This window comes from Eleutherodactylus coqui, chromosome 1 (assembly GCF_035609145.1).
Source record: "Eleutherodactylus coqui strain aEleCoq1 chromosome 1, aEleCoq1.hap1, whole genome shotgun sequence".
In the NCBI taxonomy this organism is placed as follows: Eukaryota; Metazoa; Chordata; class Amphibia; order Anura; family Eleutherodactylidae; genus Eleutherodactylus; species Eleutherodactylus coqui.
Window position 1 is genome coordinate 466,508,959 of NC_089837.1, and position 25,156 is coordinate 466,534,114.

The 25,156-nt window shown below is 45.1% G+C and overlaps 1 protein-coding gene across 1 annotated transcript; it reads right to left on the reverse strand.

Annotated features, from left to right (window-relative positions):
* Positions 1 to 266: 266 nt before the first annotated feature.
* LOC136606178 (olfactory receptor 5AR1-like) lies at positions 267 to 23,599 on the reverse strand. Its single transcript, XM_066588998.1, has 4 exons — positions 23,533 to 23,599; positions 22,264 to 22,337; positions 5,860 to 5,956; positions 267 to 1,228 (listed from the first exon to the last, which is right to left on the reverse strand). Exons 1-4 carry the CDS (start codon positions 23,597 to 23,599, stop codon positions 267 to 269), a joined length of 1,200 nt encoding a protein of 399 aa, XP_066445095.1.
* Between the last annotated feature and the right edge of the window lie 1,557 nt (positions 23,600 to 25,156).

Genomic DNA, 25,156 nt, shown 5'->3' on the forward strand with positions numbered 1-25,156 from the left:
AGAGGTGTACAGCTGGGTGTCGTCAGCGTAGAAGTGGTATTGGAGGTCAAATCTAATTGGTTCTCATCAAGTTTGGTTGTTTTTTGTTTCCTTTCTTGTGGACCTATACACAAAGGCAAATTCTATTTTATTTTACATTTATGGCAGTGAACCTAAAACAAGTAATAGTGTCATCTACACAGAAGCAAACAGCCAGTAGTTCCAACTTCATAGCAGCGCCCATGCAATAGTACCAATAAAATAGTAGTGAGTGACTTAAGCATTTACTATGTGTCTACTAGTAATCTCCTAATGTAGCATTTCACAGCTTCTTTTACTTCCGTGTTTCGTAAACAGTAGATGATTGGGTTCATCATAGGGATTATCATTGTATAGAACACCGATACTATTTTGTCTTGTGTGACAGAATAGTTGGAAGCTGGACGGAGGTACATGAAGAAAACCGTCCCATAAAATAAGGCAACACAAAGCAGATGAGAGGAACAGGTAGAAAATGCTTTGTGTCTCCCTTCCGATGAGTGAATTCTCAATATGGTGAAAAATATATAGAGATATGAAGCTAATATGACGATTGCTGAAAAAAGACCAAGGAAAAACACTACACCAAATATAATCATTTTGCTCATGTATGTATCACCACAAGAAAGCGCCATCAGTGGAGGAATGTCACAATAGAAATGGTTAATTATATTGGGTCCACAAAAAGGCAATATGAATGTGCATGATGTATGTATGCCCGCAGTACAAAAACCACCAATATAAACAATAAGAGTAAGGATCACACATTTACTTCTGTTCATTATTAATACGTATAGAAGAGGGTGACATATTGCAACATAACGATCGTAGGCCATGGCAGACAAAATGTAGCCTTCTGTAGTGGCAAACACTGCAAAGAAATACAACTGAAGTACGCAGCCAATAAATGAGATCAATTTCCTTTCCAGAAAAAAATCATGCAACATTTTAGGAGACACGACTGTAGAATAGCAGAGATCTGAGAAGGACAGATTGGTGAGAAAATAATACATTGGACTTTGAAGGTCATTAATGATCAGGATTGTTAACATGACACCCGTATTGCCAATTACACTTACAAGGTATATTAGCAGAAACAAAATGAACAGTACATGCTGCAAATTTGGGTCATTGGTAATTCCCATTATTACAAACTCTCTTACAAAAGACTTGTTGTCTTGACTTGTGGCTTGGATAAACTTCGCTCCACCTGCAAAGAAAAATCAGACCACAGAGTTCAAGTCCTCAGTTCCAAGGTTCATCTTTATTCCCCTGCATTGAAATCATATCAACATACAGTTCCCTTTTGGGCTCTATTCAGATGTTTATCATGAAGTGGATGCATTTATGCACTGTTGTTAAAGGGCTCCGTCAGCACTGCTAGATTCTGTTATTCAATGGCCTGGCATGCCGAAACAGAAGAATGGAAATCTGAACAGAGCCTTGTACTTTTCGAGCCCTTGTATCGCTTTTACATCGTCGACAGAACTTAAAATGTCACAAATTAAAAACACTTAATAATCAATAAAATGCACATGGTTAAACTAGCCAATCAGTATCCAGATTGTAACTATATTAAATAACAGATTCAATTAAAGTGAAACCTCTCTGATAGAGATGAGCGAGCACCAAAATGTTTGGGTCCTCATTATTCGAGTCGAGCTTTTCGTAAAATTCGAGAGCTCTATTCGAGTAACGAACCCCATTGACTTTAATGGAAGACTCGAGCATTTTTGTATGTGGGCCGCCGGTTGCCGCGTTTTGTTTTTTTTTCTCGGCACAGTCCGTTCGCTCAACTCTACTCTCTGAGAAATCACCTACTAGAGAAGACCACCGCCTTATCCACAACAGATTTTCTGTGACACAACTTCAGTTCCACCATAAATTATACATACTGGCCATCTTCTTTGAGAAGACCACAGAGTTATTAGCTCTAGTCCTGCCTGCCATTTTACCATGTGACCCCCATACTCTGCCAACCTGAATCCTACAGTATCTACTATGTGAAATTAAATTCTGTCTCCTTATACAAGCCTATGACAGACTCAAGAAGTCAAGTGGTATAATGGTGATTGGGTCTGAGGGTAAAACATTTTGTAAGAACAGCCAATTATAAGACAATTCCCGACATTACCTTTTACATAATTTAATTTACAAATGGCGCACAGATAATAAAAACTCCCAGAATGCCCCTTTAATTGTCAGGATTGTTAACATAACACCCATATACCCAATAACACCAGGGTATACAAGCAGAAACATAAAATATAGTTTAAATTGCAAATCTTGGTCATTGATAATTCCCATTATATAAACTCTTATAAATGACTTGTTACCTTGAGTCATGGCTTAGACAGAATCTGACACACTTGTGAAGAAGGACGATAGTAAAAATAAAAGTGTTATTAGAATGATGGCATTGATTAACTAACATAGTAAGTCACGGTAAAGTGGTAAAATGTAGATGATTTTCACCTGTCATTATGGCTTCCACAGACATTCCTCTTTTGACCGTCATGTACTGTCTTAATCTTGGTTGATTTATAATTAACAGTAGATCATTAGGGATTAAATCACAAGGGCTTTTTTAAATCAGCTCTGTTGTGTTTACCATTTTGCAATTATTGTCTGCTATAGAGAATCATATGGGGAGTCATTGGTTTTGTTCTTTGGGGACCTGATTTAAGAAATGTATGTTCCAATTACCAAACTAGCATGAGTATAAAGAATATATTTATTTCTTATGAATTTCTTTATTCGAACATTCTTTTATTAGATGCCAGAATCTATTCCAAAATATCATATCTTAGTTTTAATATTATTTATTTAATGGTGTTCTGTTGGCATTTCAGACTGGGGACCATCATAGGCAAACTTAGGTAGGTTTCCTAGTACCTCAGCTTTCTGTTGAATGCTACTACCAATTGATCAATTATGAAAGGTAGCTTCTAGAGATGAGCAAGTATACTCGCTAAGGCACATTACTCGAGCGAGTAGTGCCTTAGCCGAGTATCTCCCTGCTCGTCTCTAAGGATTCGAGGGCCGGCGGGGGTGACAGGTGAGTTGCGGCAGGGAGCGGGGAGGAGAGAGGGAGAGAGAGATCTCCCCTCCGTTCCTCCTGCTCTCCCCCGCCGCTCCCTGCCCGCCGCCTGTCCCCGAATCTTTAGAGACCAGCGGGAAGATACTCGGCTAAGGCACTACTCGCTCGAGTAATGTGCCTTAGCGAGTATACTCGCTCATCTCTAGTAGCTTCTCATTAAAATACAGGCACTACATGAAAAAACTTCATCCAAAATGAGCAATTCATTACAATTACAATAAAATGTATATTATTGTGTGCTGAATTTGTGGCAAAGGTTAGCTTGTCCAGAATTATTTATTTATTGGTTAGGCATAGAATAGGAGAGGATACAACGCAAACAAGTATGGAAAAATTACAACCACTGGTGAATACTGTATTACTTTTATTTTTTTAAACAATATTTTTATTGAATTTTTGACAAGATTTTTGACAAGTAAAACAAAGCAATATTTGAGTACGGCATATGAAGTCATAAATTCTTAAGTTTCATTGCTTGAATTAAAACAAATCAAACAGTTCTAATATAAAAGTAAGTAAGTAAAAGTAAATTGGTCACGTTATAATTTCTCAGATCACATATAGTAGTTTTCTCAATAGGCCAAATGTAGACTGAATATTGTTAAAGTATCATTTTAGGGAAACAGCAGTAAAAGCTTTTAAGTCAAGCTGCCCAATCAGGCTTGAATTGCTCTTTTCTATTGAAAGCACTGGAATGCATGACCTCGAACCAACATTTGTTGTTAACTGCTTTAATTATGTCAGAAATAGAGGATATGAAATGACCATTCCAGTGCTGGGCGATACTTGATCTACAAGAAATTAAGATATGAATTATTGGAGTGCGTAAAGTACTTGGGAGTGGGTCTGCATGTAAGTTTAGAAGAGCCAGAGCAGGGTTAGGTAACATTTGAATGTTGGTGAGGTTTGTGAGAAGCTTGAAGGCCTGGCCCCAGAGACTGGAGACATACGGGCAATCCCACCACAGATGCAGCAAAGTACCATCCGTTGCCCCACATCTCCAGCAATTCCTGGAGAAACGAGGAGCCATTTTGTTCAAAGAGTCAAGTACCATCTATATACTATTTTGCAGGAGTTCTCAAAATGATTAGCACATAGAAATTGAACCAACCACAGAGTATGCCTTGAACCCTTGATCCTCGGAAATCTGGATTTTCAAATCCTCCTCCCATTTTTTGTTGATATTTTCCAAGGGGTCACTTAAAGGTTGGTTTAATTTGGCGTAGCAAGTGGTTAGTCCTTTATTTAATCACTGCAGGGATGATAAGCCAAGCATCAAGTTTGGATGGCACATTAATTCTCGTGAGATGGCGGAGTGGATTTAGAAGATGATCAATCTGTAAGTGTTTGAAAAAATCTTGTTTGGGGATGTTGAATCAGTTTGATATTTTTTGAAAATGTTAGAAAACGTCCATCCTCCCAAAACTGACTGATATGAGTTAGGCCTAATTGTTTCCATGTGGAAAGAGAGAGATTCTCGATGACTATTTCCAGTATGGTTATTTCAGCTTTGTGCAGAGGGAAAGAAATTAGCTTTAGCTTTTGGGCTACTATGCTCCAAACCTTAATGGCCACAAGGAGAGTAGCTGAGCAAAGTGAGGGTTGAGAGTTGAAGTATAATTGAGCCAGTAGGTGGTACCTTAGGGAATGCTTGTTTAGTCTATAATTCTCAATAGATACCCACTCCTTCATAGGATCGTTTAGCCACGAGAGTCTAAGTTGGTGTAATATAGTCGCTCTATAATATTGTATAATGGAAGGGGACCTGAGGCCACCGTTTTTCCTATGAATATATAAGTTGTCTCTTGTAACCCTGGGTTTCTTATTTCCCCAAATGAAGGCCAAAAGTTTGGGCCAGAATAAGAAATTGGGAGGAGGATAGGGACGCTTCAAAAGAAATATAAAATTTTAGGAAGGATTATCATTTTAATGACCAATATTCTGCCCAGACAGGAAATCCCATATGTTTTTAATGTATTGAGTTTTTGATGAATGGTAAAAGAGGCTTATAGTTTTGGTCAAATAATTTGGATGAGGGGAACATTAATTTTATACCCAAGTCTGGAAGGGCTTCTTCAGTCCAGAAAAAATTATATTCCTTTACAAGGGAAGAAATTATAGATTTTTTGATACCTATATTTAGAATTAGAGATTTGGAGTTGTTGATTTTGTAATAAGACATCTCAGAAAATCTATTGATTAAGGAATTTACTGCTGGTACAGATAGGGATGGGTTTGTTAAGGCAAGTATAATGTCATTAGTATAAAGGACAATTTTATGTTCTCTAGTACCCGTCCAGATTCCTGAATCGTTCGGGGATGACCTGATGTGTTCTCCGAACGGTTTCATTAAGAGGTTGAATAGCAACGGGGACATGGGGTAGCCTTGCCTAGTACTGTTACTAAACGAGAAAGTTTTGGACATAAAGCTTGAGGAATAAACCTGGGCATTAGGGGAGGAGTATAGGGACATTGTAGCCGATAGGAAATTACCCCCAAAACCAAATCTTTCAAGGATAGCTCTCAAATAGCCCCAATGCACCCTGTCAAAGGCCTTCTCCGCATCAAGGGATAGAAGCAGAGAAGGGAATCTGACTGGACTCAGCCAGCTCAATCAGATTAATAAATCTCCTGGTAGCGTCCGAAGTCTGTCTATCTTTAATAAATCCCATCTGGTCATTTTTAATTAGGCTTGATAAATTACTGTTTAGCCTTGAGGCCAGAATCTTAGCAAAACTCACCCTGACTTCTAGGAGAAGAACAGCCCTGTCTAAAAGCCAGATTATCACCTTGATAAAGGCGGCCCCACTCTCGTGCCTCGGCCACTGACCCTAGGACCTAAAAGAAAGAATACACAAAGGACAACAAAAGCACCAACTTGCATAACAGCAGAAATAAACAACAAAAACACCACTTAGCCTAAGGACAGAACTCCAAAGAACACATTCTCACTCCACCAAGACAGAGACAATATTCAGCCATAACTACACTCAAAAGCAGCCTTATATAATGACCGAGGTATTGCAGTAGGATAGACAAAGTTCCACAAACACAGGCTAAAATCAATGAAGAAGACACAAGAGAACAAAATCAATGACAGTTGAACCACTGAGGGTATACAGACAAGTAACACCTAAAGAAAAGAAAAACACAGAAATATAAACATTAACCTGTAGGACTGACTGGAATGGTGTAGCCAGCCTGTACACGTGTCAAAACCCTGTGCCCCGACCCCATTGTGGACCACAGAGTCTCTATTGAGAGGGGAATCTTTTCGGGGGGGGAAGGTGAGTTTTTGAAATATTGAAGAAGTTGTATCCATGCAGTAACAGAAGATTTAATTGCGGGACAAGAGGGTTTGAGGAAGTGTCGGGTTTAGAGATGCTGCCAATATTATTGTGAAAAGGGGGTGACTACTGATTAATTGTTGTTCAATAACTGACCAACTAAGGTCATGTGCGTAGGAACACCAAAATGTAATTTCATTTATTAGAGTCGCATTGTAATAAGTCTTTAAGTTAGGTACTCCTATCCGCCATTACTCCTTGGTGCATAGAGTATGGAAGCCGCGACCCATGGTTTCTAGGCTGTTCCAAATAAAGGATAGCAATTGGCTTTGTAGAGATTTTAAAAAATAGGAAGGATAAGGGAGTGCTGCCAGGCAAAAGATATACACCATGTTTCCCAGAAAATAAGACCTTCCCCGACAATAACACCTATCTTGATTTTCAGAGGGTGGGGTTGTTTGAAATATAAGCCCCCCTCCAAAAATAAGCCTTAGCTACGCTACATGGAAAAATATTCATCTCACAGACGCCGCCCCTGTCCCTCTCGCTGCTCTCCAGGCGCGCCGGCATTCTTCCTTGTTGTCCTCAGCACTGAAAGAGCATTCTCTTCCTGGTAATGTGGGTTGAATACCCGGCCTCCAGCAAGTGCATGCTGTGATTGACTCAGGACTGCAGCCTGAGCCAATCACAGCTGGTGCTCGATGAGCTAATCACAGCCATTCAATAATGTCATTCACTGAATGGCTGTAATTGGCTCATCAAGCGCCGGCTGTGAGGCAGGGTATTCAACCCACGTTACCAGGAAGAGAATGCTCTTTCAGCATTGAGGATGACATGGAAGATTGCTGCAGCACCTGCAGAGCAGCGAGAGGAATGGGGCTGCCATCTGTGAGGTAAGTATTAAGGCACCCCTCTGAAAATAAGATACTGTTAATATAAGACAGTGTCTTATTTTCTGGGAAACACGGTAATATTTGGGGCAGTATTATCATTTTATATAGGACAATATGACCCAACCAGGAAGACTTTATCTTGCTGAAACAATTTAATTCTTCCTGGAGGGAGTCAATCAATTGATCAAAGCTCGCTGTAGCAATTTTGCTTAGTCCGAAGCATATTTTAATACCTAAGATCTGCCCAGGGGCGTACCTAAAGGCTCAGGGGCCCGGGTGCAAAAGTTCAGCTCGGGGCCCCCCCCCCAGGCCTCCACCCCACACACCCCCGTACCCATACCTAGATCGTGCTGCATACATGATCTGTCCCTGGCGTAATCTTTGCAAACATGACGCATTTCCTGCACTACATGAACATTTGTTTGTAGCTCCGCAGGCCACTCTCACACACACCGCTTTTTACCGCTATTAGCACAGCGCCCCGAGTGCCGTACTAACCGCGGTACAACACTCCCTTAGATTTCAATGAGGTTACTCAAATTTGTGCTCAAACACGGTGTTTCTAACGCTGTGATTTTCGAGAGCTGTCTGTTCTATTTTTGCATTTTTGTGGTTTTTAACACATCTCATCACCCATCACAATGATGGGGTGCATTGAAGAGTGCTGTCAGACGCTGTAACCTGTGTTCAAAAACGCTGCTCGAAATTACGGTAAAAATGCCACGATTTTGAGCTGCGTTTTCTGAACACGTGTGTGAGAGCGGCCTCAGGGGGGTCATGTGTTTGTTGCACTTTAGAACCACAATTAAGACACATAAAAAACCTGCATGCAGTATTTAAAGACCGCGTACGGTATTAAGGTGACGACCCACTACAGTTTTTTTCACGACGAAATTTGCAGCGGTTTTTTTTTTCTGCAGGGGTCTATGGGACTTGTAATGTTAAAATCACGATCGCGCAAAACCGCGATTTCGCGGTAAATTGCGATTTTGCGCGATCGCGATTTTAACATTACAAGTCCCATAGACCCCTGCAGAGAAAAAAATGCTGCGAATTTCGCAGGGAAAAAAATCGCCAGTGGGTGGGCGCCCTAAAGGGTGCAAATAAATACAGTAAATCCAGGGAGAAGGAGAGGGAGAGAAAGAGATACACACACAGATATACACACACACACAGATACACACACACACACACACACAGATACACACACACACAGATACACACACACAGATACACACACACACACAGATATACACACACACACACGCACACAGATATACACACACACACACGCACACAGATACACACACACACACACACACAGATACACACACACACAGATACACACACACACAGATACACACACAGATACACACACACAGATACACACACAGATACACACACATGGAGACACACACATACACACATACACACACACAGATACACACACACACAGATACACACACACACACAGATATACACACACACACAGATATACACACACACACACACACACACACAGATACACACACACACAGATACACACACACAGATACACACACACACACAGATATACACACACACACACGCACACAGATATACACACACACACACGCACACAGATATACACACACACACACGCACACAGATACACACACACACACACACACAGATACACACACACACAGATACACACACACACAGATACACACACAGATACACACACACAGATACACACACAGATACACACACATGGAGACACACACATACACACATACACACACACAGATACACACACACACAGATACACACACACACACAGATATACACACACACACAGATATACACACACACACACACACACACACAGATATACACACACACAGATATACACACACACACACACACACACACAGATATACACACACACAGATATATACACACAGATACACACACACACAGATATATACACACACACAGATATACACACACACACACACACAGATATATACACACACACACACAGATATACACACACACACACATATATACACACACACACACACACACACACACACAGATACACACTTACCCCAGGGCTCGGTCCACTTCTCCTCCATGTGACAGCAGCAGCAGGGAGGTAAACTCAGAAGCTTCCCCGTTCAGCAGGAAGCAGGGGGGGGGGGGCAGCACATGATCCCTGTACCCTCCCGTCTCATGTGACTTCCTCCCCTGCCGTCCGATGTGACCTCCTCCCTCCTCCCCTGCCGGCCCATGTAAGTACCTCCCTGCTTTTCCTCTCAGGCTGGCTGTTCTGACTGCCGCATCATGCGGGGGAAAGAACGGTCAGCCATTAATGCACTGAATGTGCATGGGGGTATGTCGGAGGGCGGCTCCGGGGCCCCCTGAGCTCATGGGCCGGGTCGCCATGGCGACCCCAGCACCCCCTGACGCTACGCCTATGGATCTGCCCTCTCCCATATGCATGAGAACTCATGTTGGATGATTTCTTGTAAGTAGTGTAAGATATTAAGGCCCAAAACCTGTGATTTACTGACATTCACTTTAGAATACGAGGCTTGTCCAAACCATTCTATAATGCGAAATACAGTGTGGGGAAAGTTTAAAGGGTCAGTTAGCATAAGGGTGACATCATCAGCAAAAAGTCCCAGTTTATGTTGACGGAAAGCTAATGGGATCCCGTTTATGTTGGTATTAATGCTGATTTAGACACAACGATTTACGTTCAAAAATCGCTCAAAGCCGTCTTTTGAGCTAAAATCGTGTCTAACTGCACTGACATAGTGCAGTTTTCGTTAACCAGTCGCTGATCATTCTCTCTCAGCATGCTGAAAGAGAACGATCAGCCTTATCAGGAGTTTACAGCGGGATACAGCTGATACTATTGTTTCAGCTATATCCCGTTCCGTCAACACAGCCGGGGTATGAAGAACATAGCAGTCCAGCTGTGTTCTGCATACCCAGCTCGGAGCGCTCAATTGTATAACAGCTGAGTGCTCTGAGCAGAGAACAGCTGGATGCAGAAGACAAGCGGCCCCGCTTATCTTCTGCATATCCCGCACAGTGCACAAGGTGATCACTGAACGTTTGAGCGATTACCTTGCCCTGTAAATGCACACAACGATTATCGCTTAAAAGACATCTTTGGAGTGATAATCGTTGTGTCTAAAACAGGCATTAGATCGGATAGATTCAGCAGACGGTTCTATAACCAAATACAAATTGGAGAGAGGATATGGGACATTACTAGCGAGTTTCATTAGTGATAGCAAAAAGACTGGATAAAACCCCATTAACTAGCACTCTAGCAGAAGGCAAGGAGCAAAGGGCTTGAATCACTCTAAAAATATTGCCGCTGAATCCAAACTTTTTCAGTGTAGAGAAAGTATATGGCAAATGGATGATGTTGAACGCATAGGCGTACATATAGGGGGTGCTGGGGTCGCGGTTGCGACCCGGCCCCTGAGCCCCCGGGGGCCCTCTTTCACATGGACTGACCGCAGTTACTCTGCGCCGGCCGGCAGCTTCTCCTGCCGGCTGGCAGCTTCTCCTGCACGCCGGCGCTTCCTCCCGCACCTCCGCTCAGACTCCTCCCCTCTGCAGGAGAAGCTGCCGGCCCGCGCGCATATGTTTCTTTTCAGCCCCACTTCAGTAGCCTTGAGCAATTCCAGCAACCTCATTGGTTGTTGGGGACACACCTTCCTTTAAGATGTGCCCGAGGATACAGTTACACAGAGCTGTGCACGAGAAGCAGGTGCTGACAGGAATACAGTTACACAGATCTGCGGTGTATTCACAGAGCTGACGAAGCACGAGAAGCAGTGAATACACCGCAGATCTGTGTAACTGTATTCCTGCCAGCACCTGCTTTGTGCACAGCTCTGTGTAAATGTATCCTCAGGCACATCTGAAAGGAAGGTGTGTCCCCAACAACCAATGAGGTTGCTGGAATTGCTCAAGGCTACTGAAGTGGGGCTGAAACTGCGGTCAGTGTGCGGGACCCTGTGTGATGGGGTGGGGGGTGGGGGAGAACGAGGGAGACCCTGTGTGATGGGGGTGGGGAGCACGAGGGGCACCCTGTGTGATTGGGGGGGAGCACGAGGGGGACCCTGTGTGATGGGGGGGGGGAGCACGAGGGGGACCCTGTGTGATGGGGGGGAGCACGAGGGGGACCCTGTGTGATGGGGGTGAACGAAGGGGACCCTGTGTGATGGGGGGGAGAACGAGGGGGACCCTGAGTGATGGTGGGGGGAGAGAACGAGGGGCACCCTCTATGATGGGGGGGGTGAACGAAGGGGACCCTGTGTGATGGGGTGGGGGAGAACGAGGGGGACCCTGAGTGATGAGGGGGGGGGAGAGAACGAGGGGCACCCTGTGTGATGGGGGGGGTGAACGAGGGGGGCCCTGTGTGATGGGGGGAGAACGAGGGTGATCCTGTGTGATGGGGGGAGAACGAGGGGGATCCTGTGTAATGGGGGAAAACGAGGGGGATACTGTGTGATGGGGGGGAGAGAACGAGAGGGATCCTGTGTGATCGGGGGGGGGGGGGGGGAGAATGAGGGGGATCCTGTGTGATGGGGAGTGGGGAACGAGAGGCGTTCTGTGTGATGGGGAGTGTGTGGGGGGGAAACAAGGGGCGTTCCGTGTGATGGGGAGTGGGGGGGGGCGACGACGACAAGGGGTGTTCCATGTGATGGGGAGTGTTTAGAGTGTCAATGCGTATGGAAACAATGTATTGCGTATGGGCGGTTTATCACATGCAGCCCATACAAGTGTACAGGGCTCATGTTGCATGGTACACAAAGAAAGAGAGCATGCTGGGATTTATTTCTCTTGCATATCTACACGCAGTCTATTGACTTTCATTGACTCAGTTCACTGCGCACCATGTGTGTGTGTGCAACACACGCATAATAGGTGGTGAAAACCTGGCCGTGGACATGAGCCCTAACATGTTATATAAAGTTAGCTTATGTTGTCTCTATTGTATGTATTGTTATTATGCTGTCTCCAATGTATATGTGTGTATATATATATAAATTTTCTTTCCTGAGGAAGCGAAGCATGCCTTGAGGCTTGTGTTCTGGATGTTTTAAAACTCTGCTAAAACCCCTGATTACTAAGTAATGATCTATTGATGGGTCATTTAAAAAAACAGTAATGTAGCTTAAAGTGATGTAGAAGTAGTAGCCGTGAAAAGGAGTGGGGGTTGGAGGGGTCTGTAGGGGGGCCCCAAGCTAAACTTTTGCACCCGGGCCCATGAGCCTCTAGCTACGCCCCTGGTTGAACGCCTTCTTCTGATTCAAGGTGAGAAGCAGAGAAGAAGCTTGAAGGTCCCCAGCCCTGGAAATCAAAGCAATGGTACGCCTACTCCCATCTGAAGCCTGTCTTCCCTTCATAAAACCTACTTGATCACTGTGAACTATACTAGGGATAACCTGGGGAAGGTTGGATTTTGGCATAAAATTTGGTTTCACTATTAAGTAGGGAGATGGGCCTAAAGTGTGGTGGAGATGTAGGAGATTTGTCTGGCTTGGAGATTGCAGCTATTTTAGCTTGGAGCATCTTTGTGGGGAGTTCACCTCGGATAAAATCCTCACTGAAAATCTAAAGGAGAAAAAGGAGTGAAAGGTGAGCTAAAAACCTGCTAATACTCATTGGAGAAACCGTCCGGTCCCGGGACATTGTCTTTTTTAGTTTCTTTTATACTCTTAAGAACTTCTTGATGGAGGAGTTGAAAAAATCAAGTTTGGAAGAGCTAATATTATTGAGGAAGTCCTCTATTATAGTTTTGGTTGATTGAATTTAGTAGGGTCCCTTTTAAGATTATAAAGTTCACATAAAATTAATTACAGGCCTCTGCAATATCTTGGTGGTAGCTAACTTTATAATTAAAATCTGGCACTGACAAAAATGGAACTCTAGATTTAATTTTTTTGTGTTTAACATTATGTGCCATGAGTTTGGTATTGTTAAGGTTGTGCATCTGCGACCTGTGGTTCTACAGGCTTTCTTGCGCACACCTTCACAGGTAGGGGTTAATTGAGCTGGCTGGGTGTAGTGTTCTCTAGCAGCCAATACCCCTGGTCTGCGGCAAATAAATACCAGCAAACTCTTGGAAGAGATTTCTGAACATTTTACGTCAGACGCCAGTAGCAGCGCGCCGAGGCAGAGGCACGAGCGGGGGGTCTGAGGGAGACAACGGATCAGCGGAGGAGCCGATACCGGCGCCCGAAGGTGACAGGAGCCGGCAGGAGGAGTGCAGAAGCGGAGCGGGTCTCGGAGCAGCAGCAGGAGGGCAGAGTGACAGGTGGAGTGAGCGGCCGCCGGAGCAGAAGCAGGTGCAGGTGCGGGGGCAGCAATCAGAGACCGGCAGTAGCGGAGGGGACCAGAACGAAGCAGCTGAGACAGGAGGGCAGAGTGAGCTGATAAGTATCTACCTCTACCTCTGTGTGTGTTTGTGAGCTGTGTGTCTTCTGTGTGTGTGTGTGTCTGGGGGTCTAAGTGTTTGTGAGGGGGGGGGAATGTGTGAGCGCGTGTCAGCGGGTAAGCGTTTGCGCGAGAGCGGCAGCGAGTGAGCGGTTGCAGCAGCGTGTGAGCAGTTGAGTGGTCGCAGCAGCGGGTGAGGGGTCGCAGCAGCGGGTGCAGCGGTGAGGGGTCGCAGCAGCGGGTGAGGGGTTGCAGCAGCGGGTCAGCGGTTGCGGCAGCGGGTCAACGGTTGCGGCAGCGGGTCAGCGGTTGCGGCAGCGGGTCAGCGGTTGCGGCAGCGGGTCAGCGGTTGCGGCAGCGGTTGAAGCAGCGGGTGAACGGTTATAGCAGGGTGTGAGCGGTTGCAGCAGCGGGTCAGCGGTTGCAGCAGCGGTTGCAGCAGCGGGTCAGCGGTTGCAGCAGGGTGTGAGAGGTTGCAGAAAGGTGTGAGAGGTTGCAGCAGCGGGTCAGCGGTTGCAGCAGCGGGTCAGCGGTTGCAGCAGCGGGTCAGCGGTTGAGCGGTTGCAGCAGCGCGTGAGCGGAGTGTGAACAAGTCTATCTTCACTACTTCCACAAGTAAATTGTAGATCCCCATTAGGATGAGCTCCATGCCTGGCAATGTCATCCAGTGTGCTACTTGTGCAATGTATGCGGTCCTTGATCAGCCGATCGAGGGTGCATACTGTTGCGCAAGATGCGTGCACGTCGTACATTTAGAAGCCCAAATTCTGGATCTAAATGGGCAACTGGCAACACTGAGAGCCATTGACATCATGGAAAGGAGTTTGGTGCTCACTGAGCAGGCACTCGCTGGGGTAGAGGCGGGGGCGGACGGTAGTACGGAAGTGCAGGGGGAGCAGGCAGTCAGCTGGGTGACAGAAAGAAGGAGGGATAGAGGGAAGAGAACCAGGGAGGCTGGTCCTGAACTGGCACAACCCAACAAATTTGCACGATTGGCAGATGAGGGGGATGCCATTACAGAGCCAGCACCGCTGCAGCACGACACGCCCTCTGAACGCCAGGGGGATGACTGCTCCAGTGAGACGGGGACGGGGAGCGCAGGGCAGGCTAGACAGGTTCTAGTGGTGGGGGACTCAATTATTAGGGGGACAGAGAGGGCAATCTGCCATAAAGACTGGGATCGTCGAACGGTGTGTTGTCTTCCTGGCGCTCGAGTTCGACACATCGCGGATCGGATTGACAGATTACTGGGAGGGGCTGGTGAGGATCCAGCAGTCATGGTGCACGTTGGCACCAATGAACAAGTTAGAGGTCAAGGGAGGGCCCTCAAAAATGATTTCAGGGACTTAGGGTCCAAGCTCAGGGCGAGGACCTCCAGGGTAGTTTTCTCGGAAATACTACCTGTACCTAAAGCCACACTAGAAAGGCAGCAGGACCTTAGGGAGGTAAACAAGTGGCTCCGGAGTTGGTGTAAGAAGGAGGGATTTGGGTTCCTGGAGAACTGGGCTGACTTTGCGGTCGGCTACAGGCTCTACCGTAGGGACGGGCTGCATCTAAATGGGGAGGGTGCAGCTGTGCTGGGGGAAAAGATGGCTAGAAGGCTGGAGGAGTGTTTAAACTAGGGACTGGGGGGGAGGGCAAAATGAGAAATAGTGGGGTAGCCAGTGTAATTAGCGATCTGGGTCCAAGCAAAGGGAATGGGGGACGAGCAGGGGGTGGGGTTAGTACAGTTAGAACTGATAGATCAGCCATAAGTACGAATAGCAACAAAACAAATTTAAAAAACAAAAAAAATGATATAAATTGTATGATCACGAATGCACGAAGTCTGATCGGTAAAGTGGGCGAGCTTGAAGCAAGAATGACTGATGAAAGTTATGACATAGTCGGAATTACTGAAACATGGCTTGATGATAAGTGCGATTGGGCGGTGAATTTGAAGGGGTACAATCTCTTCAGAAGAGACTGAAGGAACCAGAAAGGGGGAGGGGTATGTCTGTACGTCAAATCGAACTTGAAGCCGAGGCTACGGGAGGATATAGGGGTAGGAGACGAACAGGTGGAATCTCTGTGGGTAGAAATACAGGGAGGAAAAAATAACAAAATCCTGATAGGGGTCTTCTATCGACCACCAAAAGCAACAGAAGAAACTGAAGACTTACTACTAAGGCAGATAGAAGAGGTGTCAAAACGAAACGAAGTAATTATCATGGGGGACTTTAATTACCCAGATATAACATGGGAGAACGAAACCTGCAAATCTCACAGGGGTGATAAGTTCTTGAGAGTAATTAAAGACAATTACCTGAACCAACTTGTGCAGGAACCAACAAGAGGGAGGGCCATTCTGGACCTAGTACTAACTAACAAACCGGAACGTATAAGGGGGGTGCAGGTTGAGGGGCACTTGGGGAACAGCGACCACAATATAATCAACTTCCAGCTGTCAATCAATAGGAAGCCTTATCAGGGAGTGACAAAGAGACTAAACTTTAGTAAAGCAAAATTTGATGAGCTTAGAACTACTATCGGTAACATTAATTGGGACAACATCCTCAAAAATATCAGTACGGAGGAAAAATGGGAAAAGTTCAAAAGGATCCTAATCACCTCATGTGAGCAGTTCATTCCCTTTAAAAATAAAAGAAACTCAGCTAAAAGGAAACCAATGTGGCTCGACAAGACGGTACGAGGGGCAATAAACGAAAAGAAGAAAGCGTTCAAACTACTAAAGCAAGAAGGCAGCGAAGAAGCGCTAAAATCATACAGGGAAAAAAACAAAATATGCAAAGATACGATCAAAACTGCCAAGGAGGAAGCAGAAAGACGGATCGCAAAAGAGAGCAGAAACAACCCGAAGCTATTTTTCAACTACATAAACAGCAAAAGGATTTGCAGGGAGAGCGCTGGCCCTTTAAAAAACAATGCAGGAGAAATCATTGATGATGACGAAGGGAAAGCAAATCTACTAAACAGCTTCTTCTCAAGTGTGTTCACCAAAGAAAAGGAAATGCCACACGAGATGCAGGGGAATAAAACGAACCCCTCACAAAATATCTCATACCTAACGCAGGAGGAGGTGCGGAAGCGTCTAAAGAAAACTAAAATTGATAAATCACCGCGCCCAGATGGATTACACCCAAGGATACTAAAGGAACTAAGTGACGAGATAGCTAGGCCGCTATACCTAATATTTCTAGACACTATCAAGACCGGAGTAGTACCATTGGACTGGCGCATTGCCAACGTGGTTCCAATTTACAAAAAAGGGAGCAAAAGTGAGCCTGGTAACTACAGGCCAGTAAGTCTCACTTCAGTAACGGGAAAAATTTTCGAGGGGATTCTGAGAGACGCCATCGATGAGTACCTCAAGGAGATTAAGGGAATAACTCCTCACCAGCATGGATTCATGAAGGGTCGATCATGTCAGACAAATCTGATCAGTTTCTACGACGAAGTAAGCTCTAAGCTGGACCAGGGAGAATCTATTGATCTTGTATATCTGGACTTCTCTAAAGCCTTTGACACCGTGCCACATAATAGGCTAATATACAAAATGAGGCAGCTCGGATTGGGTGAAAACATGTGTAAGTGGGTAAAAAATTGGCTCAGAGATAGAAAGCAGAGGGTGGTAATAAATGGTTCGTACTCTGCTTGGACCACAGTCGCTAGCGGGGTGCCACAGGGTTCAGTATTAGGCCCCACTCTGTTCAACATATTTATTAATGACCTGATAGAGGGGCTGCACAGCAAAATATCAATATTTGCAGATGACACAAAATTATACAATATAATTAATGCAACGGAGGACAATGTGCGGCTACAAACGGACCTGGATAAGATGGGGGCTTGGGCAGAAAAATGGCAAATGAAGTTCAATGTTGAAAAATGTAAGACTATGCACATGGGCAGGAGGAACGGATGTCACAAATATTCACTTAATGGGGTACCGCTGGGGAAAAGTGATATGGAAAAGGATCTAGGGGTATTAGTGGATAATAGACTAAACTGGAGTAACCAATGCCAATCAGCTGCTGCAAAGGCAAATAAAGTCTTGGGGTGCATTAAAAGAGGTATAGGGGCGAAGGACGAGAACATTATCCTTCCACTATATAAGGCACTTGTCAGGCCCCACATGGAGTACTGCGTACAATTCTGGACACCGGTGCTCAGGAAAGATGTCACAGTGCTTGAAGGGGTTCAAAGAAGGGCAACTAAACTAATAAATGGAATGACGGGACTGGAATACCCAGAGAGGCTATCCAAATTGGGACTATTTACTCTAGAAAAAAGAAGGCTAAGAGGCGACCAAATAACCATGTATAAGTACATGAGCGGACAACACATGGATCTCTCCCGTGATCTGTTTACACCCAGGACCACAAAGGTAACAAGAGGACATCCGCTACGATTAGAGGAAAGTAAGTTTCATCACCAACACAGAAAGGGGTTCTTTACTGTAAGAGCAGTTAGACTGTGGAACTCTCTACCGGAGGAAGTGGTGATGGCAAAATCGATAGAGGAGTTTAAAAGGGGACTTGATGTCTTTCTGGAGAAGAAGTATATTACAGGATATAAATATTAGGTTAAGTGTCAATCCTGGTATACAGGCAGGTAGGAACTATTAGGGGTTGATCCAGGGAACAGTCTGATTGCCATTAGGGAGTCGGGAAGGAATTTTCCCCCAAAAGGGCTAATTGGCTTCTGGCCTTGGGGTTTTTTGCCTTCCTCTGGATCAACACAGTAGGATAGACAGGCTGGACTAGATGGACAATGTCTTCATTCGGCCTTACATACTATGTTACTATGTTACTATGTTATGTATCACTGTTTGTCTCACTCAGAGTTGGTGGTTGCATGCTTGTTTGAAGTGTCTTTCTCCTCCTCTTAAGATGATCTAGGCACCTGCTGTCCCTCCCCTCCTTACGGTTTCTGGGGTGCCTGCATTGTGCAGTGTGTGGTACAGTGACCACACAGGTGCAGGCGACCTGTGGGTGATGCCTGACACTGCTCCCTGTGTCAGCACGGTGGCTGACTCTCCCTTGTTCCCTAGAGTGAGGACACTTGGATTGCTTTGGTTTGCTATTGGTATGCATGTGAGCTCTGGGTGGGGTCTGTGTTGTATGCACTACCTGTTGTAAGTTTTGTGTAAACAGTGACTTGTGTTGTATGTCTGTGCAAGTGGCCAGACATGTGGTGTGTACAGTCCTGTTCTATGTGGTATGTGTTACACTGTATGTTGGTGTGAACAGTGAGGTATGTTAGGTCTCTGCAGGGTGCCAGACATGTGCTTTATGTGCTGTCCTGTTCTGTGTACAGTATGTATGTGAAAGTGTTGTGTCCATGTGTGTTTAGTGCATCTCTCCAGCTCCCTGATTAGGGATAGTCAAGTCATTAAAAGTAGACAGTGAGGCTGCCTTTATCGAGGCGATGACTCCGCTGTTAGGCAGGGGTGCCCCTCTTTCCCTGATTAGTTAGGGACAGTTGTCCATTCCTCCTCCTGGAGAGATGCAATTGGTCTATACAAGTACTCTATGTGTGTGTTTGTGGGTTTTCAATGGACATGGTTGGGTTGGTTCTGAGGAGTGGCGCTTTTGTGCACCACTCAGACGTAACAGTTATATTTATTGTTGGCTATATAATAAGACATTAGAAGTGATTTAACCTATTTGTGATCTGCTATGAAAATATCTCTTAATTGCTGTCTCCCCTTTAATAGAGCTGCATGAATTGCATCTCAGGGATATATATGCATTTTAATTTCTAGATCCTTAATCTGGGATAAAAGAGTGCTTAAGATTTTTGTTTTTTCCTTTTTATAAATAAATCCCTGTTGAATCATGCCCTTATTACAACCAATTTATGAGCATTCCAGATTACAAAAGGTATCATTGTTAAAAAAGTATTCCGGTAAAGTTTTCTGAACAATATTCTGATAGAGGAAAAGCTCTTGTCATCAGTAGTCCTCTTCACAGCTCCTCTGCAGCCAATGACGTCACCTGCAGGCTCAGCATCGGTTGCACTCTCCGGCCTCATGCCGCTTCGGGACCTGATCCTCTACGACACGTTAGCCAGATCCTCCAGCGGCTCTTCCCCAGAGGCTCTCCTGGTCTTCTCACAGCTCTGGTGCCGCTCCGATGCTCACTCTGCTCCCTCTCTCTGCTCCACAGACTCCGCTGATGTCACTTCCGGTATGCCACTTCTGCAATGCCCCACCAGTAGTTTTGAACCTTCTTTTGGTTTGTTCAAAATTAATGCTGTACCCTCCTGGTTTATTAGCAGCTTGGTTGGAAAGCCCCACTTATAGATAGTGTTGTTATTATATAAAAGCGAGGTAATAGGGTAATGGATGCGCCATGGAGAACTGGGCTGACTTTGCTGTCAGCTACAGGCTCTAACATAGGGATGGGCTGCATATCAATGGGAAAAGATGGATAGAAGGTCGGAGGAGTATTTAAACTAGGAACCAGGGGGAGGGGAACAAGAGCAATAGGGGGGAGAAAGTGTAGGCAGTGACCTGGGATCAAGTAATGGGAATAGGGGTCGAGTGAGGTATGGGATTAGTACAGTTAGAACAGCTAACAGGACTATGAGTAGCATAATGCATATAAAGAATAGCAACAACATTATAAATTGTATGGCAACCAATGCAAGAAGTCTTATTGGTAAAGTGGGTGAGCTTGAAGCAAGAATGTCTGAAGAAAATTATGACATAGTAGGAATAACGGAAACATGACTTGATGATAAGTGCGATTGGGCGCTGAATTTACAGGGTTACAATCTCTTCAGAAACAAGAAAGGGGGTGGGGTATGTCTGTATGTTAAATCCTACTTAATGCCGAGGATACGGGAAGATATAGGTGAAGGAGATGAACACATGGAATCTGTATGGGTAGAAATACTGGGAGGGAAAAATAGCAAAATCCTGATAGGGGTTTTCTATAGGCGACCAAAAATAACTGAAGAAACTGAAAACTTATTATTTAGGCAAATAGAAAAGCTGCCAAACTGCAATGATGTAATTATTAGGGGAGACTTTAATTATCCGGATATAATATGGGAGGATGAAACCTGTGGATCTCGCAAGGGCAATAAGTTCTTGAGAACAATTAAAGATAACTACCTTGTGTGGGAGCCAACTAGAGGGAGAGTCACTCTGTACTTATTATTAACTAACAAACCGGGCAGAATCATGGGAATGCAGGATGAGGGAGACTCGGGAAATAGTGACCACAATATAAATATTTCCAGCTTTCATTCACTAGAAAACTTTATCAGGGAGCGACAAAAAAAAACTAAACTTTAGTAAAGCAAAATTTGATCAGCTCAGAATGATCAGCTCAGATCTGAATGGAATCTACCAAATCTGTAAAAGAGACCATAGTCCCATTTGGGTAACGTCAACCAATTTAAAGGGACACTGTCACCTACTTTTAACCCTATGAGCTCAGCTTATGGGCTGTAAGTAGGTGACCTGTAGAGTCCAGGGATATAAATGTTATACTTACCTTACCCATCATTCTCCCAGTGTGAGTGCTGAAAGCCAACACTGCAGCGCATTGAGCGGCGCTGCTAAGTAGTCCACACATTATAAAATTAGAACAGGCGGACTACTTAGCAGCACAGCTGAATACATGGAGTATCGGCTTTCAGCGCTGACACTGGGGGAACGATGAGGGAGTTAAGCATAACACTTACATCCCTGGACTTAGTGCTTTACCTACTTTTAGCCCATAAGCTTAGCTTATAGGGCTAAATTAGGTGGCAGAGTACACCATATGATTCCCAGAACCCAGCCATGTAGAAATCATCCCTATACGCTGGTCCCAAGTCCGAATAAAAGGGTGAGGATTAGGAAAAGATCTCATGACCTACGCTGTAGAATCTTCACCTTGAAAACCCTATGAAAGGGTTCTCAAATGATTCAGATATGGTAACTGGTGGTGGGCCCCCCAAACCTAAGGACCAAAGGATACTCTAAATGCGACTGGGGAAGAACAATGTCAAAATACAAGTAGTCAAGGTTTTCCACATTACGCAACTGGGGGAAAGCCCTCGGGAAGCCCAACTGCTGATCTGCCTCATGATGAAAGGAAAGGAATGCGCTGTACCAAAGCTCGCATACTAGCATCATGGAATGTGCATCGCATGAGTCTTGGGAAATTGGATATTGTGAACCGCAAAAGGACAAGAACCAACATTAATATTTTTCGGATTAGCGAATCGCACTGGACGGGTAATGGATATTTTCTGTCCGAATACTTTACATTGCACTATGCTGGACATGAAGAAATCAAGATGAATGGAGTAGCCTTTATTATAAACCAGCAGACCTCAAAGGCACTTAGAAAATTTTAGAACATCCGGATACGTGGTAAACCAGTGAACATCTCAATCTTACAGGTCTTACGACAGATACCGATGAGGAAACCATTTAACGTTTTTATGCCAACGTCCAGAAAACTCTAAACAAACTGCCAATGAAGGACATCATTTACATTATGGGCGATTTTACTTCTAGAGTCGGCAGCCAGCCAGAAGCAACCATCATCACAGGAAGATTCAGGTTTAGTGAAAGAAGGTACAGTTCTGCCAAGGATAACAAACACATGATTTATGCAATCCAAACGCCGACTGTACACGTGGATATCTCCAAATAGCCTCCATCAAAATCAGATTGATTAAAAATAATAATAATAGAGGGCGTGGCTTAGCAGCCAAAGGAAGAGGACGCAGATCTTCAATGCTCCTGCAATCTATCCCCCCAAACCATGGATTTTGTGAGTTTTTGTTGGCTTGGGGGCGCTCCTCTGCTGAACATTCTAACCCTCTTTTGGCCGGGTGACTGTCTGCAGTGTTACTTCACCCGCCGCCTTGTGGCATCGGCTTACAATGTGGTCCGGCCGGCTACCTCCCGGGAACCTCTTACCCGCACCCATAACCCTTCTCCTCTAATTGATATCAGGCCCTTCCACATATTGGCCTGAGGTGGACGCTGCTCTTACTCCTGCCTGACGGGTTGAAGAGGGATTCCCCCTGTAACACTGGTGTCCTCCGCTCTCTCTGGGGCTCCTGCCCACTGTGCCGCCGAATATTGGCACTTGCAGAGAGGCTCCTTCACATTGTTTCCTGCTGCTGGGTGCACTCTGCGGGCGGCCCGGGCCGCGGCGGGTAGACGCCAGGCACTCCTCCTGCATACCCTCCTGAGGTGGGGGCCGATCTTGCTCCTCTCCGCCAGAGGCCTCCGCTGCTTCTGGGGCTCCCGTCCGCAGCACCACTGACTGTTGAAGCAGAGAAGAGGTCTCCCCCATGCAGCGGACTGCTGCCAAGCGGGTCCTGGAGGCGTCGAGGACCACAGTGAGTACCACATCGCCCCTTCCTCACCGGAGACAGACACTGCCACTTGAGAGTTACCTGCTGTGGGGCCGCTGACTGGGGTGGGGTACTCCCTACACACGTGGCAACTGCCATTTTAAGTTGAAACATCTCCAAGCGGGTTTTTCCCTGTAGCTACAGGAGAAGTGGCAGTAGGGGGGGAGCGGAGCTGAGAAGGCAGAGGCTCTTTATCATTCCAGCAAGAATAAATCCATAGTACACAAACAGAGGCAAATTCATCTACTTCATTGTGTATTAAACAATCCAGAGCCTCCATTTTGCGGCTTACAGAATTGGGCTGTTTTTCTGGAATTACAGTACACTTCAGTTCCCTGATCCTACTCGACTCTGCTGCCACCTAGTGGCGAAATTTGTAACTCTACAGTAAAACTTCATCTACAGCTCATACTCTCAGTAATTGTCTCATTGGAACTGACAGTTAACTCAACAAACTGTTCTGAACAGAATACGGTCATCAATCGTCTATTCACCACCTATTAGACCGCTATTTTCTTTTGTCCGACCATAATCTATTATCAATTTGAAGATTAATAAAATTGAGAGCCTACAGCTCTTAAGTGCATAAATACATGACACATCCTCTTGATTCCCTTTAACTGACCATCTACAACAGGCCACCAACTATAGATCAGTATCCACCATATACACTGGTGGTCTAGGCTCCGCCGCCCTCTGAAATTGCTACAGTCGACATTTGGCTGCACGGGTGACGACATGGCCCCAATGTAGCTAAAATTGCATCCGGTGCCTGATAAAGGATAATAATCTAAGGAGTCCCCCCCCCCCCCTCCGCACTTCATCTGCCAACTAGCTTCATGTTGAGCTCCACCGAAATGATGCGTCCTTCATCTACAAAACAGAGGAAGAACGACCAATCTCTGACAATGTCCAAGCGGTCTTCAAGACATACTCTGTCCCTGGCTGCTTCAGACGAGTCATCTCGTTCATCAATGGAAGGCACCTCAGCCGCCCAGATCTCCACGCCTATGGACCCAACCAACCCAGACGTTATCACAGCTATAACCGACTCTCTTATGCACCAAATACATTCCATACTACAAAAAGAGCTCTCAAAAATCTCAGATGACATTACGTCTAAACTTACTAAGGAGAATTTGCCTACTGTCAATAATATTCTCGACATTGGAAATGTACCTCCATTTATTTACTTATTTGCCTGTTTATTTGTTGTTCGTCTGTTTATTTTTCCATTATTATTTCACTTTTGTATGTATGCAAAATTGTTAATAAAAATACAATTATTCAAAAAAAAAAAAAAAACTTACTAAAGAGATCCAAGACCTCGGCCACCGAACAGCAGCTTTGGAAGACTGCATGGACAACGCAACAACTGTCCTTGAGTCCCATGAGAAAGAGGTTGAGCAGCTGCACGAGGAAATTTTGATCCTTCGTGACAAATTGGAAGATGCCGAAAATAGAGTTCGCAGAGACAATCTACGAATTTGCGGTATTCCTGAATCCATCCAGGACCTCCAATCCACCACAACAGCCTTATTTCAGGAACTTTCTCCCAACATTCCTATAGAGAGGCTGGAGATGGAGAGAGTCCACAGAGCACTACAAGCCCGTAAACCAGGTGGTCCCCCGAGGGACATAGTTCTCAAAATGCATTTTCATCGCACCAAAGAACAAATTCTGTGAGCAGCTCGTTCCACTTCAAAACTTCTTTTTCAAGGGCAAGAATACCAACTCTTCCCCGATCTAGCTCCTTCTACACTAGCAAAAAGAAAAGCCCCCAAGCCCTACTTAGAAATCCTCCAGCAGAAAAGAATACAGTATAGGTAGGGATTTCCATTCCGACTAACATTCACTTCCCAGGATAGATCTCACACTATCCTATCCAAAGAGGGCACGTGACGCTGCTTCGAGGATCTGCAATTTCCGCAGCCCGCCCAGGAGTCATACTTAGCAACTAATTCACAGCCCTCCAGATCGCCCAGTAGAATAGTGGAGAACGACCAAGAGCCATGAATAAAAATGTGAACTCGTCC

Bases quoted from the DNA above. Each gene is read 5' to 3' on its own strand.
- LOC136606178 (XM_066588998.1), bottom strand. From the start codon at position 23,599: ATGACCGTATTCTGTTCAGAACAGTTTGTTGAGTTAACTGTCAGTTCC. The intron at 5,957-22,263 runs GTAAAATCGCCC...TCTTTCTTTTAG, and splicing joins GCTGGCTGCCGACTCTAGAA to GTCCTAGGGTCAGTGGCCGA. The intron at 1,229-5,859 runs GTGAGTTTTGCT...TTTTCTTTGCAG, and splicing joins TTCTTCTCCTAGAAGTCAGG to GTGGAGCGAAGTTTATCCAA.